This window comes from Belonocnema kinseyi, chromosome 8 (genome assembly GCF_010883055.1).
Source record: "Belonocnema kinseyi isolate 2016_QV_RU_SX_M_011 chromosome 8, B_treatae_v1, whole genome shotgun sequence".
Lineage (NCBI taxonomy): Eukaryota > Metazoa > Arthropoda > Insecta > Hymenoptera > Cynipidae > Belonocnema > Belonocnema kinseyi.
Window position 1 is genome coordinate 29,888,225 of NC_046664.1, and position 16,050 is coordinate 29,904,274.

Sequence of the window (16,050 nt, forward strand, 5' to 3'; positions counted from 1 at the left end):
AGGACCGAAATGTTCCTAAAATAATTGTGGACTGGTGTGAAACAGCTAAGGAATCACGTCCAGTCCGGTTGAAGATGCTCAACCAAGGTAACAGATCAGCTTCTAAATGCCTTATCGAAGTAATCCATTATAGGTTACTCCGAGTCGATTCAACAAAGTCCCTTATAATAAAAAAATGTTTTGATTTTTTTTACCATTTGCAATAAAGTAGTCTCCGGAACCTACGATCACAATCGTTCACCATCGATCGATACCGAAGCAACCGGAAGAAATTTATCATCCAACTTGTCACTTCCTGCTACACCAGAAGAGGATCGAATAGGATAAATCACTTAAGAGAACCCGAAAGCGAAAGAAAACACTGATCTCAAATTAAAAATACTAAATGGTCTTTAATAGCACACTTGATTTAAATTAGCTCAATAATCAAAGTAATTACACTCACCAGAACCTTGGTACAGCCCTAAACTCAAAACAAAGGGAAAAATGAAAGAAGGATAAGCATTGGGTGAAGACCATTCTGTCAACAACGAAACCTGAAGTAAACTTAAAAGAAAGACAATAACATCAAATAAATTATTAACCAATAAACTACTTTGGTAGAGATTTATTGTTTTTAGTGATATTTCATAATTTTAGTTTGAAATGCATCTATTTTGTAGAAAATGTATAATTTTAACTTATTTTAGGAATTTCAAGCGTTTGTAGTTGCATTTAAAGCGTTTGTAATTGAATTTAATATATTAGGAAACCTCCAAACTTTCCCGAAACTTATTAAACTTTCAGTGTTCCAGTGAAACTTCGCATAGAGTTACAGCCCTAATTTTTTATATTTTTGAAGCAATTCGATTTTTAAGAAATCTATATTATTATGAGAGAATAACATACTTTCTTAATGTCTATACAGACTAGATTCGAATTTTTCAAATTCATAGTTCCATCTAGTCTTTACAGACGTTAAAAAATTCTGTTATTTTCTAATGATAATACAGATTCTTTGAAAAATTTCACTTCTAACACCTGGCCAAATGCTGCCTATATTTCTAAAAAAAGGATTCATCTCTCAATCTCTCTAGTAGCTGATTGGGAAAGCACTCGATCAGCATTCGTAAGCTCTGTGGTTCGAATCCTAGCGGAGCGAAAGGAGAAGATCTTTTTCCAGAAAAAATTTAATTGCAAAACTTTCATTCATAGCTCCATCTAGTCTGTTAATACCTTTTAAAAATTGTTGATCTCTGATTATAATACAGATTCCTTCATTAAAAAAGTCAATTTGTCACGATTTCATTATTTATTCGAATATATAGCATTCAAAAATATAAAATAATATCCAAATACACTTATTGTAAAAAACTTTTTTTTCAAGTTAGTAAAAATATAAAGTTTCATCCCATGCAATTGGTATTATTTTTTAGCCCTTAGCTAATGTCACATCGTGAGGTTCATTTTTTCACATAAAAGCTTTCTTTCGTGCGTAAAGTGAAATTCATAATAATGTCCTGTCCAATCACTGGGATTTTTTCGTTTTTATTTGCGAATTTCCAAAAATTACGTACATGAATGAAGGTATGTTCGCCCCCCTCGATCGTAAAAAGTCGTAGGAAAATATCTGGATGATTTTTTAATTTTCAGGTTGCCTGGTTCGTTTCTAATTGCTATCCTCAGAACCAGAGGATGCAGTATGCCGAAGAATTATCAAAGTATATCCAAGTCGATATTTATGGTATATGTGGCAACTTAAGTTGTCCACGATCTGAAGCTCAAGCTTGCTTCGACATGCTGGATGCTGATTACAAATTCTACCTCGCGTTTGAAAATTCAAATTGTCGGGACTACATAACAGAGAAGTTCTTTCATAATGGACTTGGGTAAGGATAAAATAATCATTTTTCGTTTTATACTTTCGAATGGAAAATGAATCACTGGGTGAGGGGTTGAATAGTCGTAAAATCAAATTTGCACTTGTAATGAAACTTCCTGAAATATCTGACGTAATTTAAATTTACATGAAGTCACTTCAAGTCATTTAAATTGTTTTGAAGTCAATTGAAATCTCCTGAAATGTAGTAAGTCACTTCATTTCACATGAACTCACTTCAAGTCATTTGAATTCTCTTGAAGTCACTTGAAATCTCCTTAACCCTCCGTTTACAGACAGGGGGTTTCGAGGCATAAACGATTTTTCAAACTGGAATATCGCGCCCTTGTGAAAATATGGAACTTACGTTCCCTCGTCTAAAAAATCGAGGTAGCAATAGTGTCAGGTTCTATGAGTGGTGCTGCAGTTCGTCAGTTAACCTTTCAGCGGTGCGCGGTGAAAGTAAACCCTTCCTGTAAAGAACGTTAGTGTTTTCACCAGTTAGCGGAAATGAGGGCTTTTCCTTTATTTAGTATTTTCGGATATTTAAATTAGCAAAATAATGTCAAGAGGTCATTTGAGTTCACATGAAGTCATTCGAAATCTCCTTAAATATATGAGTACATTTGAATTCACATAAAGTCATTTCAAGGCATTTTAATTCTTCTAAAGTCATTTAAAATCTCCTTAAATACCTGCGGTCATTTGATTTTACATGAACTCACTTCAAGTCAATTGAATTCTCCTGAAGTTATTCGAAATCTCCTTAAATACCTGAGGTCATTTGAATTTACATGATGTCACTTCAAGTCATTTGAATTCTACTGAAGTTACTTGGAATATCCTGAAATATTTGAAGTCACCTGATTTATGAGTAAAGAAAAAAAAGAACTGCATTCAGATTGTTGAACTTTTCAGCTAGCCGACGCATTTTTTGTAAAACAGTTGCATTTTGAAGCCGAAAATATGATTTTTCTACAAAACAATTAATTTTTAACCGGGAAGTTGCAGTTTTAACAACAACAAACAATTTTAAGAACGTTATTAGTTTTCTGCAAATAAAGACGATTTTTTAACTGGAAATATGAATTTTCAAAACAAAAAACTTAAAAACTTACATTTTTAGGTAAAAAATTTATTGTGAACTAAAGAAAACAAGGTTTCAAACAAATAAATACATTTTAAACAAAGTGGTTCCACATTCACCCAAGCAATTGAATTGTTAATGAAAAAAATCAGGTTTTAACCAAAAATGGAATAGTTGGAGTTTGATAAAGAAAGACCACATTTCAAACAAGTTATTAAATTTGAAACCAAATCGTTTATTTTTAACCAATCAGATGAATCTACTAAAAAAATAATAGAATTTGTAACTATTAATTAATTAGCTTACAGTCTCCCAGACTTTCAGCATGTTGCTGACCTCGAGACACACTTAAATGGTGTGGCATAACTCAGTCAAATTTTAACCGCTTTCAATCAATAAAATCTCATTACACGTGGAATCAAAGTTATTTCAATGTATCGGCAGCAAAACATCGTTAGATTTAAAATTGTTGTTGTATTGAAACAATCGGGAATAAATGAGAAACCTCGAAATATTTTCTGTTGTAGCTTCGAATTTTACACCGTGATAAAATGAACAATATATTGTGAAAAGATGTGTTTTTCGACTCTAAAAAATACAACAATGAGAAGTTAAATGTAAACTATCAAAAAAGGTTCTAGTTGTCTTTTATCGTCAAGCAAAGAGCAAATTCAAATAAATTTTGATTAAGGGAATAAAAATGTCATGACTAGGAGCAATATCAAGAAGTTTTGCAGGTTTTTAAGAATTTCCAGATCGCCAAACATCCTGCCAATACTGAGCCAAGATTGATCGCCTCTTCCTAATATCGGTCCAGCATTGGCTCAGTGATCAATGAGATTGATGCATATTTATATCTTATGATAGGAAAAGGTGCGGACTCCAAAAAAAGGTTTAATTTACGACTACAGAGGATAGAACTATACAAATATAGGGTGAGACATTTAGGTGTACTGAAAAATAATAAATAATAATTAGAGCCGAAACTTTTACACTCAAATTGTTTTAATTGCTTTGACAGTTATTGTTTGACACGCGGGGGTATTTCCTGTCTTCTATTTTATTTCATGCTAGAACGGTGAAAGTTTTTCTTAGCCAAAAAAATCAGATATCATTCATATTTTTCTTTAAATAATTAACTTTTTTTTAAATTTTGTTTTTTTTTTCCTGCAAAATATTTGTGTCCTGAAAATCATGAACGCATCGTTATCGCTTTTTCTAAATTCCGATTGACTAATTTCCATACATTTTTATTGCCAAATAAATTTAGTTCAAAATTTCTAAAGCCAAATGTAGCGGTATCGAGTAATAAAAATTTCTTATATTATGGTTTTTAAAAAATCTCAATTTTGAAATTCTCTGACTTTTCTCTAACCGTTCTAAAGTATTTTTCAGGTGTAAGAACAACCTTGCAGCTAGAACATTAATAATAATAACGCAAGCATAGTATGAAAGCAAAAAAGTGTACTTTTCAAATCCATTTAAACATTTTCACTTACAACTGTCATAATTTTTTAGGGGTCATCCACAAATCCAGTAACACATACGTAAAGTATATGAATTTGAAAACAAATAGGCCAGTTTGTACCTTCGTAATTTCGGTGCTGAAGTAAACATGAAAGAAATTTATTCTCAGTTAAAATGATTAATTTTGAACCTAGTAAAAGTGAATTTTTAACAAAATAGTTGATTTTTCCATCAACAAGATAAATCTTCAAGAAAGAAAAAAGAATTATTAACGAAAAGTATATTAGTGGATATTTTCGCCAACAAATATGCTGCTTTTGAAAAAAACAGTTGAAATTAAGTAGGAAATACGGATTCTCAACAAATAATTTAAATACTTTAAAAAAATCTTCAAAGAGGAAAAGGACATTCTGAACCAAAGAGTGGAGTTTTCCATTAGAAAGGACTTTTGAATTGATAAAGAAAATCTTATCCAACATTTTGAGTTTTCATGCTAAATAGACGAATTTTTTTACAAAAATGTTTAATTGACAATCCAAAAATACACATTTTCTACCGAAGTAATGCAATTTTTGACTAAAATTCAATAGTTTTTTCTAAAAGTAGAATAGCAGCATGTTCAGTCGAAAAAAATGATTTTTTAATCAAAGAGTTCAACTTCTAACCAAAGTATTAACTATCAGCAAATATACATTTTCGAGAAAAAATGGATTTGTAAAGTTTTAAGATGGAAAAATTAAATTAGAAAAAATCAATTATCAGCCAAAGAAATTAATTTTTAATAAAAAAAAAATTCAACATAAAACATACTTAACAACTTAATAGTTGAATTTTGAAACAATTGAATAAATTTTTAAACAAAAAGATTAATTTTGTCACCAAAAAAGATTAGAAATTTTTTTTTTTTCAAGATAGACGAATTTTAAATGAAATAGTTGAAGTTTCAACTAAACAGATAAATTTGCAACCAAAGATTTATTTTTGGACAAAACAGATGCATTTCGATCAAATTTTTCTTTCTTACAGAAATATTAACCCTAATGGTTAAATTCTCAACCATGGAAATTAATTTTTATCCAAGAAGATGAGTTCGTCACCAATAAGAAGAATATTCTATCAGCGAAGTTAAAATTGCAATAAAATACAAAAATCTGCAAAGAAAGAATTTAAGTTGCAACTGAAAAAGATGAATGTTCAACCAAACATTGAGTATTCGAATTTCCAGGTTTCACTTTTAACCAAGCAGTTAAATTTTAAACCAAAAAAGGGACTTCAGTCGCTATTCCCGAAAAAATACCTGCGACGAACGTAAAATTGATAAAATGATTTGAGTGAGGATTGGAGAAATTATCTCAAAAAGCAAATATCTTGAAAATGTAATTTTTATGTTCAAATTGTTTTAAAATTTTATAAGTACAGTTGAAGATTATTCCACATGCTTGGAGTCATATTTCGTTAATAAGAAAAACAATCTGCTGATTTAAATAACTTTTAAGTGAATACAAAAATTGTCTGTAAAAAAGGTAAATTTTGGCAATCCTAAAACATGGATAGTTTAATCAAGTGGAAACATTCCAGACTGTTAAGACAGGAATCATTTCCAGTAGAAAAGCACAATTTTAGTAAGACATTGTAGCTTTTAAAGGTTTCGGAAAAATTTTAAGAAAATATTTTAGCTGGCTTGAATAAGTCTATTAAATTATTATGTAAGACGTCATTAAAGAATAATTAATTGATGAAATAATAAAGTTTTTAATAGTTAAAAATGAAAAATTGCAGAAAGAGAAGATTGATCACATGTGATACGATGTGTTTAACAATTTAAATTAGGAAAAAAGACCCTATAATTTCCGCATCATCCTGAGTTCAATTATAGATTTACAATGCTCTTTACCTACGAGCGTTGAGTGAATTCCTTTACAAACAGGGTAAATTATAATTTTCTCAACGTAATTTAACAGAAGTATTTTCATGTTGATGAGAACTGAAATAATAAAGAACATGAAGGCTTTAGAAGATTAAAAAATTAAAAAATTAGAAGATTAAAAGATAGAAAAATAGGCATTGAATCCACAAGATGGAAAAATAACTTTTTCCTTAAAAATCTTTAAAAACCTATAATATTATATTTTAACTATCATTTATAACTATAATATAATATAATAATTATTTATATAATGTATTTATAATTTGACCCTAAAAAACTATTTAAGACACGGATCTGAAGTCTTGTATTCGTCCTACATAGTGATCAATGCGGAGTGGGAAATTGTGGCATAAAAATACCTGTATGCTGGTAGTCACTTAAATGCACATTTCTACGGCGTTGGCTGAAATTAAAGCTCTTCAAATGTCTTATTAACATAAAGAATAAAATTGGCTGAGCTATATATTTACTTTTCTGATATCAATGGTCAGTAAACAAAAATGAAGAAAATTTGGTTTCTTAGACCCCTACACTGAAATATTTCCTTTGAGTCCAATTTCTGTTGGATGAGTTAAAGCTCTTGACATTTAGAATTGAGATAAAAAATAAAAATGGATTTCTTTCTTCTTTATTTGTTTATATTAGGGCTTTCAAATCAGTCTAATAATTATTATTTTAGCCCAATTTTTTTCGACGATAGCTCAAATTGAAGCAATTTGAATTGAGATAAAAATTAAAATTTGCTGTTTTATTTTTTTTAATAGTTAAGATACACTGTTAGAAAAATCTGTACGAGGTTTAATATACATATGTGTGAAGCAAATATACACTACCGCTACTGAAATTTAACATACATTCGTGTAGTGAATTTAACATACATGTGTATTAAATTTAATATAAAGGTCAGTATAGAAATATGCGTGAAAACTCAACGTGCTTTAATTACTTTAAATCTTGTCAAATATTCTCCATTAAATTAATAATCTAGAATTTGTCGACTGAATTGTTATTTATTATGAAAGTGCAATATACGGGTGAAACTTTTTCCTAATTTCGCTCTAAATAGCTAAAATTTAAGGCGAAGACAGTTAATTGTAGGTTAGGTCTGTTATTTATTTGCTTAATTGAACTTTTTGACTGGAAATTTAATTTTATTTCTGGTAAACAGGAAGAAGGTATTATGTTTTATTATTTACAATCGAAAATTACTGCTAAACTTATTTGGAATTTGTGAAAAATTAAATGATCTGCTTTTCTTTGTAAGTGATTAACATGAATGTATATGAAATTTATTATAGTCGCCTTTATGGCGATTTCATATGTTTGATATATTAATTTTAATACACATGGGTATATTAAATTTAATATTATTTTAAACAGTGTATAATAAAAATGAAAGAATTTTTACTGATTTAAAAAAAAATTTTTTTAAGTTTTCTGAGAAAAAGATTTTCCTTAAATGAGTACAAAAATGTGCAAAAAAACAAATAATTTATTTTTATTTTACATGCAACTCTTATCAAATTTAAAAAAGTAAAACATTCCAAATGCTATGCGCGCATTAATTATCCATTTTTATAACAAAACAGCTTGGTTCATTTGCTAGAATTTTAACAGAGACTTTACGGAAACTATCTTTTTTTTTTGAGAACCTCGCATATGATCAAAAAAGTTTCTACATTATAGCAAGAAAATTCAAAGAAGTTCAATACGAACGACTGCATTTTTTTATTTAATTGAAATTTAATAAAATTAGCAAATTATTTCGCTTTATAACAAGATATGACTCATAGTGTGAATTATAAGGTCTGTTTTTCTAATTTAAATTTTGGAAGGATGGCATATCATATATTATAAATTTTTTTTCTGCTCTTTATCATTCTTAACTGTCTAAAACTTTATTATTTAATCTAATAATTATATTGTAATTATTTCTTGCATACTAATTTAATACACTTATTTACGCCATGTGAAAGATGTTCTAAAAAATGTTGAAAAACCTTTAAAAACTGCAATGTTGTATCAAAACTTCCTCTTTTTACTGAAAATGACGTGTGTCTGGATAGGACGGAATGTTTTTACTTAAACAGAACATTCTTGGTTTAGGATTGCCAAAAATCCCCTTTTTTACTGACAGATGGCCTGTGTCAAAATTCAGCAGTTAACAAGCAGCAGTAACTTTATTGTTAAGCAACAGTAAAAATAATATTTTTATAAAAAATTAAAAATTAACATTTTTTATATTTTAATGGCATTATTTACATTTAAATAATAATTTTAAGCCCAAAAAACTTACCACCATAATTTTTTTTTAGTTATGATGATTCATCATCATGATTTTATCAGCATCATATTAGTTCATAAACCTTTTTTTGCCCAAAACTTGATTATTATGCGGAAAGTTGATGTTCACGTAAATTAATGGGTTTTTTTAACTTAACTATTTCATGTTTGGTTAATTATTCATCTTTTTCAGTTAAAAATTCAACTATTTGTTCGAAAATTTCTGTGTTTTGTTGACACTTTGTCTTTTCATGCAAATAATATATTCCTGGGTGACTAATTCAAACGCCTGGTTAACGATTCATTTCTTTCGATTAAAGTCCAACTATTATGTTACAAACTTAATTTTTTTGTAAAAAAATTCCTTTTAGGCTTAAAAAGTCAACGTTTTGGTAAAAAAATTAGTCTGCTTTTGTATAGGATTTAAATAATTTTTTGAAAATTCGTATTTTTTTGCTTCATTTTAGAAATTTCTTTTTTTCGAGTTTTTCACATTACTTAATCGTCATTAAGGAAACGCGACAACAATGCTTTCGAGATTTTTGGAACACATCTTTTTTCAGTAGGAATGGTGCAAATTGTACATTTTGGTTCAGTTATTATGAAGTAGGACAAGTTTATTTACGATTAATTTATGCAGCTTTTGTCGTTTCTTTAAATTTCACATAAAGCTGAGTAAATTTATAATATTGATAACATTTATATTTTGAAATTAAAGTAATGACTGATTTTTTAAACAAAACATTGCATCAGGAATTAGATATTTTCAGCGATGTCAAATAGCTAACTTATCTTTGAAATTCTTTCACGCAAGAAAAGTGGTTCGAAATTAATATTTTGGCTTTATTTATATAAAGCCGTGGATTTGTGTACCGAAATTTCTTTACAATGAGCCGGATTATTTCAACAAAAATAACCGGAAATGGAAAAGGAACTATTTTCACCGAAATGTTCTTACAAATAGCCCATTTCTTCTATCTAACCACAAGATTAATGACACATCGCGATCCGTGCAACGAGCGTGGATTTTTTAAAAGTAATTTTTCTTAAGAATGGTTGAAAAGTCTTGAGGTATGCAAATATTGAGAGCGTGCATTCATTTTGAGGGATTTCTTGTGAAAATTGCAGCTTTGAAAAAAAGTGGTTACCAGTTGATCAATCAAAGTATTGTTCATCGCTAGCCAGTACTTTCTTCGGTATTCCTGGCAGCATACGGATACCACGTCGTAAAAATCAATCTTCTTTCGAAGCTACACACGAATCGACCCATTTTTTGGTATCTTCGATCTTTTTCTGACAGCCTAAACGTTCTTTGTCCTTCTTGTCGCAATTACCACTTTTAAATTTTCAAAACTAAAGGCCGCAGATTTCAAGCGATTGGACCTTAATCCTCGTCAGTTTCCAAAAGCAATCGAATACTATCAGCAGTACTTTTCTTCGAATGGAAAAGCAAAAGTAAACATTCTCGCAAATAGTGCTTTGTTGGTGCGTAAGCAGACATCTTTAATGCAAAACAAACTGTATGCTGTTTACACTTCGGTAAAATGGCAACTATTGAAAACTGGGGCCACATTACGGGGCTAAGACATGCATATAGTAACAATATACCTCGAGGCGATGTAGTAAAAGTAACACCATCTCTTTGAAACCCGGAAAAATTAATTCACGCTCCCTGTAATTTTTTATTAAAAGCTATTTTGTTTTTAAATTTGCAGACACAACGTTCTTCCGATAGCTATGGGGGCACATCCAACAGACTATGTTAAAATAGCACCATATAGATCCTACATTCATGTGGAAGAGTTTCAGTCGCCCAAAGAGCTCGCCGAGTACCTCCATCAACTGGACGAGGACGACGAGCTTTACAACTCCTACTTTAAGTGGAAAGGCACTGGGGAATTTGTAAATACCTACTTTTGGTGTCGATTATGCGCAATGCTGCACGATGATAGTCCACCTAGGTATTATAAGAATTTGCACGAATGGTGGGATGGCGATGGTGTGTGTATTCGTGATTCATGGCGTGAATACGACGCTACAGCAAGCGATCTCAAAAACGGTTAAACCACATTTAACAGTCAATAGAATTTACAATTACAAAGAAAAAAAAATTAACAAGGGTCGTGAATTAAAGAAAAGATCAAAGCTACTACAGCAGACCCTAACAAAGCGCTTCTATAGCAAGCAGCTTTATCGCCAAGTGCCTCCATTACTTTCAAATTCTGTGAGCGCCTTTATCGTGACATTAGATGCGCGTACGCGAGAAGATATTTCAAAATGCGGCCAGTGCATCTCAGAGATCTTTCTCGCCAAACCCAAGAGGCATGACTTAACCAAGCGATCGCTTGGTAAAGACCTCGGTCGTAAGCTCCGGCGGTTTTGTGATAGTCTACTGAACCGTAAAATGGGGCTAAGCGGAACGTAGAGGGAAAACAGACTCATCTGAAAGTTTTTTTTATAATTAATTAGCGTTTTCTTTAAATAATTAATCTTATTGTTAGCGATTCTTTACTATTTCACAAATTGTTATTCTTTATTTGAAATCTTGTTTCAGTGAATTTTTGTTGGTTAGAAAAGAACACATTTTCTGGCAATAAATCTTAGTAACTCATTGGCTTAAAAATTATTAGAAAACTTATTAATAATTACTTTTTCTGTGCAGAATTTCGTAATTTTAGTTTACTTTTTGTAGGAGTGGGCTATAGAAAGTCGATTGACTAAATCTATTTAAAATCAGGCAGGTTCTGCGTTTCATAATTAGTGTTTACATTTTTACGTCTATTAAACGAAGAAAATGTTTGGGTTCTAGAAAAATACCTCTTATTCTTTTGTAAAGTTTTGCATCTTCTACACAAAATTTCAATAAATTTATTTTTAGGAAACAAAACATTATTCTTGCCCCAAAATTAATTAAACTTTCATAAAACTGATGGAATTCCATCCTTATAAAAGTAGAAAAAATATAAAAAATAAAAAAGGTGGCATTTTCCAGGTGATATAATTTTCATTATGTGTATATTCAAAGGAAAAAATTTGAAAGCCTTTTTTATTCTTTCCAAATATTCTCATAAAGTTTCTGCTCACATGAGGAAGGCAACTTATCAGTTTCATGCAAGCTGAACTATTTCAAGTCCAGGGGATTTTTTTTTGTCTGAAAATATAATAAACATTTTTTCTTAAAAATAATGCTAGCTATCACATAAGTGGAAGCGGAATTTAGTTTAGAACTTTTATAGATGTACAAACCTTGTTTTCAGAATTTTGTTCATCTTCTGTTACTTTCGAACAAATTTTGAAATTACCAAAGAATTCTCGAAAACTTATGCTCTTTCAATAAATTTATTAAAAATGAAATTTGAAAAAATTTCAAAATGACGAGTCATTTTCACTTTTTTTAAATTTGGCGCTATACTGTCAAACGTCAATTAAAACTAAAAATCGCTTATTTTTGTGGTCTGAACCTCTCTGCATGATTTAAAATTAAATTCTTCTGTAGAAATTTAAAAGACAAATTTTTCTTTTTCGTAAAAATAGACGAAAAAATGTCAACACTCGCAAAATCGTTAACTTTTTTGTTTTCCTGGACGAAAAAAAATTTGTTTTCGTTTAATGTATTCTAAAAAACGTGTTATGTCACTTAAAACTACAGATTCTTAATGATAATTTACAATAACAGTGTGATAATAACTTAATAGTTTTTACTTGCTTGATCCAAAGGAATAAAAGGGAGAGTTAAAAATGTTTCGAACGTCAGACGAATTTGGTAAAATTTAATAATAATAAAAAAGTGTAAATTCGTGAAAATTAATGAACGTGATGGATGAGAAGGTCAGACTTTGTCATTTTGTCATCACACTTCTGGATTAATGGTGATTGTTAGCTTTGTGTTAGTTGTTTGTTTATAAAGGAGCTGATCGAAATCATAAATCCAAAGTGGTGTCCTGTATGGAGTTTGTCTGTTTATAGAGAAAGTAAGAAAACGCTTGTAAGATAAGATGAATACAAAGAAAAAAGTTTTATGTGACCAAAATGTGGTTATAATGTTTAAGATAAGTTCCATTTTTAAGGAATGAGTATGTTAACTTCGACGCATAACGTAAATTCAATTTAATAAAATTTTATCGACCAATAGCATTCAAATGCTGTGTTAAAAGTGCAATTTTACTTCGTATGTTCATTTATATTATTATTTTTTCTCCTTCATCATCAGTATTTTGTACATTGTTTCTTTTAATTGTACATTATTATTTGTTTACGTGCTAGTTTAATATGTATTTTAATTTCCATTTGGCCTGTGAATAAGAATGAAAGAGTTTTAAAAAAATTATTTGGTTAGAAATGAAATTTTCCTGTGTGCAGAAAATAAACGTTATCGAATCATTAAAAATAATTATTTACTCTAAATTCTGCATTAGATCTTTTTTGGTTGAACAACTCTTGTTTATTAATTTTCTACATGCCAACTGTTGTTTTTCTGAAAATGAAATTTTTTTTATTGTCAATCTTATAATTTACCATTAAAACATAAACAACTAGTTCTATAAAAAGGTGATTAATAATCATTTTTTTGTTCTTTTTCTGGATAAAGAACTTTTGTTCTTGACTTTTTTTTGTAGCCTGTGTCTGTCCAAAAAATCTAATTTTTCATTTTTCATTTTATTTCATTACGAATAAATTAAAAACTATATTACTTTCTAAAATAGCTGTGAATACCGTCTTTTTCACAATGAGGAACATTACGCTATATCCGTAAACACGACAATGTTGGAAATGTCGCATACTTCTGCTTCTCGAGTGCCGGTCCGATAAAGGTATTCACACAAGAAAATACATGTGCAGTATGCTGGAAACAGCTCACACACGAGCCGGCCGTGTACGCACTCAGAGTAACAACCAATCATGTGCGATCGTTTGCGCTGCTGCGGTGCGGGCTGGCTACGTACTGATCATATCGTCGTGTAGGAGGAACAAGGGCCTATCTCATCTGATATAACAAGAAGGTACCTATTTCGAGCGCAGCAGCAAAAAGGTACGTATCTCGAGCGTAGGAGCAAAAAGGTACCTATCTCTATCGAAACAACAAAAAGGTACCTATCTCGCGCGAAGAAGCAAAAAGGTACCCAGGTCAGGAGTTTTTTTTTTAAATAATAGTTCATTTCAACAAAGAAGTTCAAAATATATGTCAAGTGCGTCAAAATTATTTAAATTTGTTAGAATTTCCAAAAATAAAATAATAATATAATAAATAATTATGTTACATAATCAAAAATATTTTTTAGATAGCACAATTTTTTTATTTGTCATTTATAATTTGTTATAACAGAAATATTATTTTTCTTTTTGTCGTATATGCATAATGCAAACTATAAACTGAAAATATTGTTTTGTTACGAAACTCGAAATTGAAAATAGAATTTTTAATTCTAAAAATTTCTTTATTTTTATTATTTCTTTATGAAATGTAATTTTAATTCTTCATTCAAAAAGTTTTTGTATAGTTCTAATTTTTAATTCATTACTGATTCATAAATATTGTCGAATTTAGAAGGAATAATTCGATTATCAATAAGATATTGCAAATCTTTTTCTTTTTCTTTATTTAATGGCAATTTGCTGGAATAACATATAAGGATACCAACAGTTATTGCAGTTATTGCTGACAAGGTATTTTTGCTTTGCACTATTGTTCTATGCCTTTACCGAAATAAATACTCTGTCACGTTTCTGTAAAGTTTATTTACAAACAGAATTTTAAAATAGAAAATTGTGTTCTTCTGGGTTAATAGTTTCTTTTCATCTTAACAATTTTAATGTAATTTTTACTTTAGAAAAATGGATTTACTTTGAAGCAAACTTTTTCAAAAATAAACTAACTAAAAATAATATATGTTTGTGACTGTAAGGACATCCTTAGATGAAAATATAATGTTACTTACTACCCTTGTTAAAATGACAGGTTAATATCTAATTGAAACCGGAGAGGAATCGGTTTCGTACCCTTTCGGTCCTTACCCGGTTCTATATGGTTCTTATTTGGTCTTTAATTTAATTTGAGAGATCAACCTGGGTCTACCCGGTCCTTATCCGGGAAGTGGTAATAAAAAATAAGTTGTTTAAATATTCAACCCGCGCCTACCCGGTTTTTATCTGGTCAAAGTAAACAAAATGAAAATAATAATCATATAAAATTAGAATTTTACCCGGAGCCTATCCGGTTTCTACATGGTAATCGACGTTTGTGAACCGGCTACCTGGTGCTATCCGGTTTCTATCTGGCAAATGGGACCAGAAATTAAAATAACGATATACTTTTTTACCCGGTTCCTATCCGGTCTTTTTAAGGCACATGGCCACTTCTAAATTATTAATTTAAACTGTACCGGCTACTTGCTTCTACCTAGTCCCTATCTTTCAAATGGAAGCAGAAATTAAAATAAGCATATGCTTTTCTGCCCGGTTCTTATCCGGTCCGTCTAAGGCACTCGGCCACTTGTGAATTATTAAGTGAAAGTGATACCGGCTACCTGGTTCTACACGGTTCGTATCTGGCAAATCGAACCAGAAATTAAAATAATGATATACTTTTTTACATGGTCCCTATCCGGTCTTTTTAAGGGGCATGGCCACTTGTAAATTATTAATTCAAAGTGTAGAGGCTACTTGCTTTTACCCGGTTCCCATCTGGCAAATGGAAGCAGAAATTAAAATAAGCATTTGCTTTTCTGCCCGGTTCCTATCCGGCCCGTGTAAGGCACTCGGCCACTTGTGAATTATTAAGTGAAAGTGTACCGGCTACCTGGTTCTACACGGTTTGTATCTGGCAAATGGAACCAGAAATTAAAATAAGAATATACTTTTTTTACCCAGTTCCTATGCAGTGTCTTCAAGGCACATGGCCAGTTTCTACGTTTTCAGCTCTTTACTACAATCTCTGAATCCAACGAACTGTATGGTCACACACAATAGGACCCGATAACAAAGAAGTAAATATTTTTGCGTTGCTGATATAATCGTCGATCACTTTAATATTCCTGATGCATTTACTAAATATGTCCATGCACGTATTCTTACAATATACCTAGATATTCCTGGTATTCATGATATTCTTTATAATTTCAAATATTTTTAATATTCAAAAATATTTCGAAATATCCCTAAATATTCACAAATATTATGATATATTTCTCGCTTACCTTTTGCGCTCTAGAAGTTTTTAAAGATTGCAAATTACACCAAACTCTCGTTTTCAGTCACTCCGTTCTCTGCCTTCCAAGAACGCAGTATCTCAGGGGAGTAGAGCAAGAGCGCCTGCAACCTTATATTTACAGATATCAGTTAAACTATTTTCATCCTCGAACCTCAATTGATTTCCCGCAACATCACGAAGGCCTTGTAAAAATACTTGCAATTGCTGTCCTGGGATGACTT

General features: G+C 30.4%; 1 protein-coding gene across 1 annotated transcript in view; it reads left to right on the forward strand.

The window, feature by feature from the left end:
- LOC117178204 (glycoprotein 3-alpha-L-fucosyltransferase A-like) overlaps window positions 1–11,233 on the forward strand; it is a 39,919-nt gene extending 28,686 nt beyond the window's left edge. The window contains exons 7-8 of the mRNA XM_033369503.1: window positions 1,633–1,868; window positions 10,338–11,233. Coding sequence (XP_033225394.1) covers window positions 1,633–1,868; window positions 10,338–10,686 — 585 coding nt within the window. The 3' untranslated portion in view covers window positions 10,687–11,233. The remainder of the gene's footprint in view (window positions 1–1,632; window positions 1,869–10,337) is intronic.
- The last annotated feature ends 4,817 nt before the right edge of the window (window positions 11,234–16,050 follow it).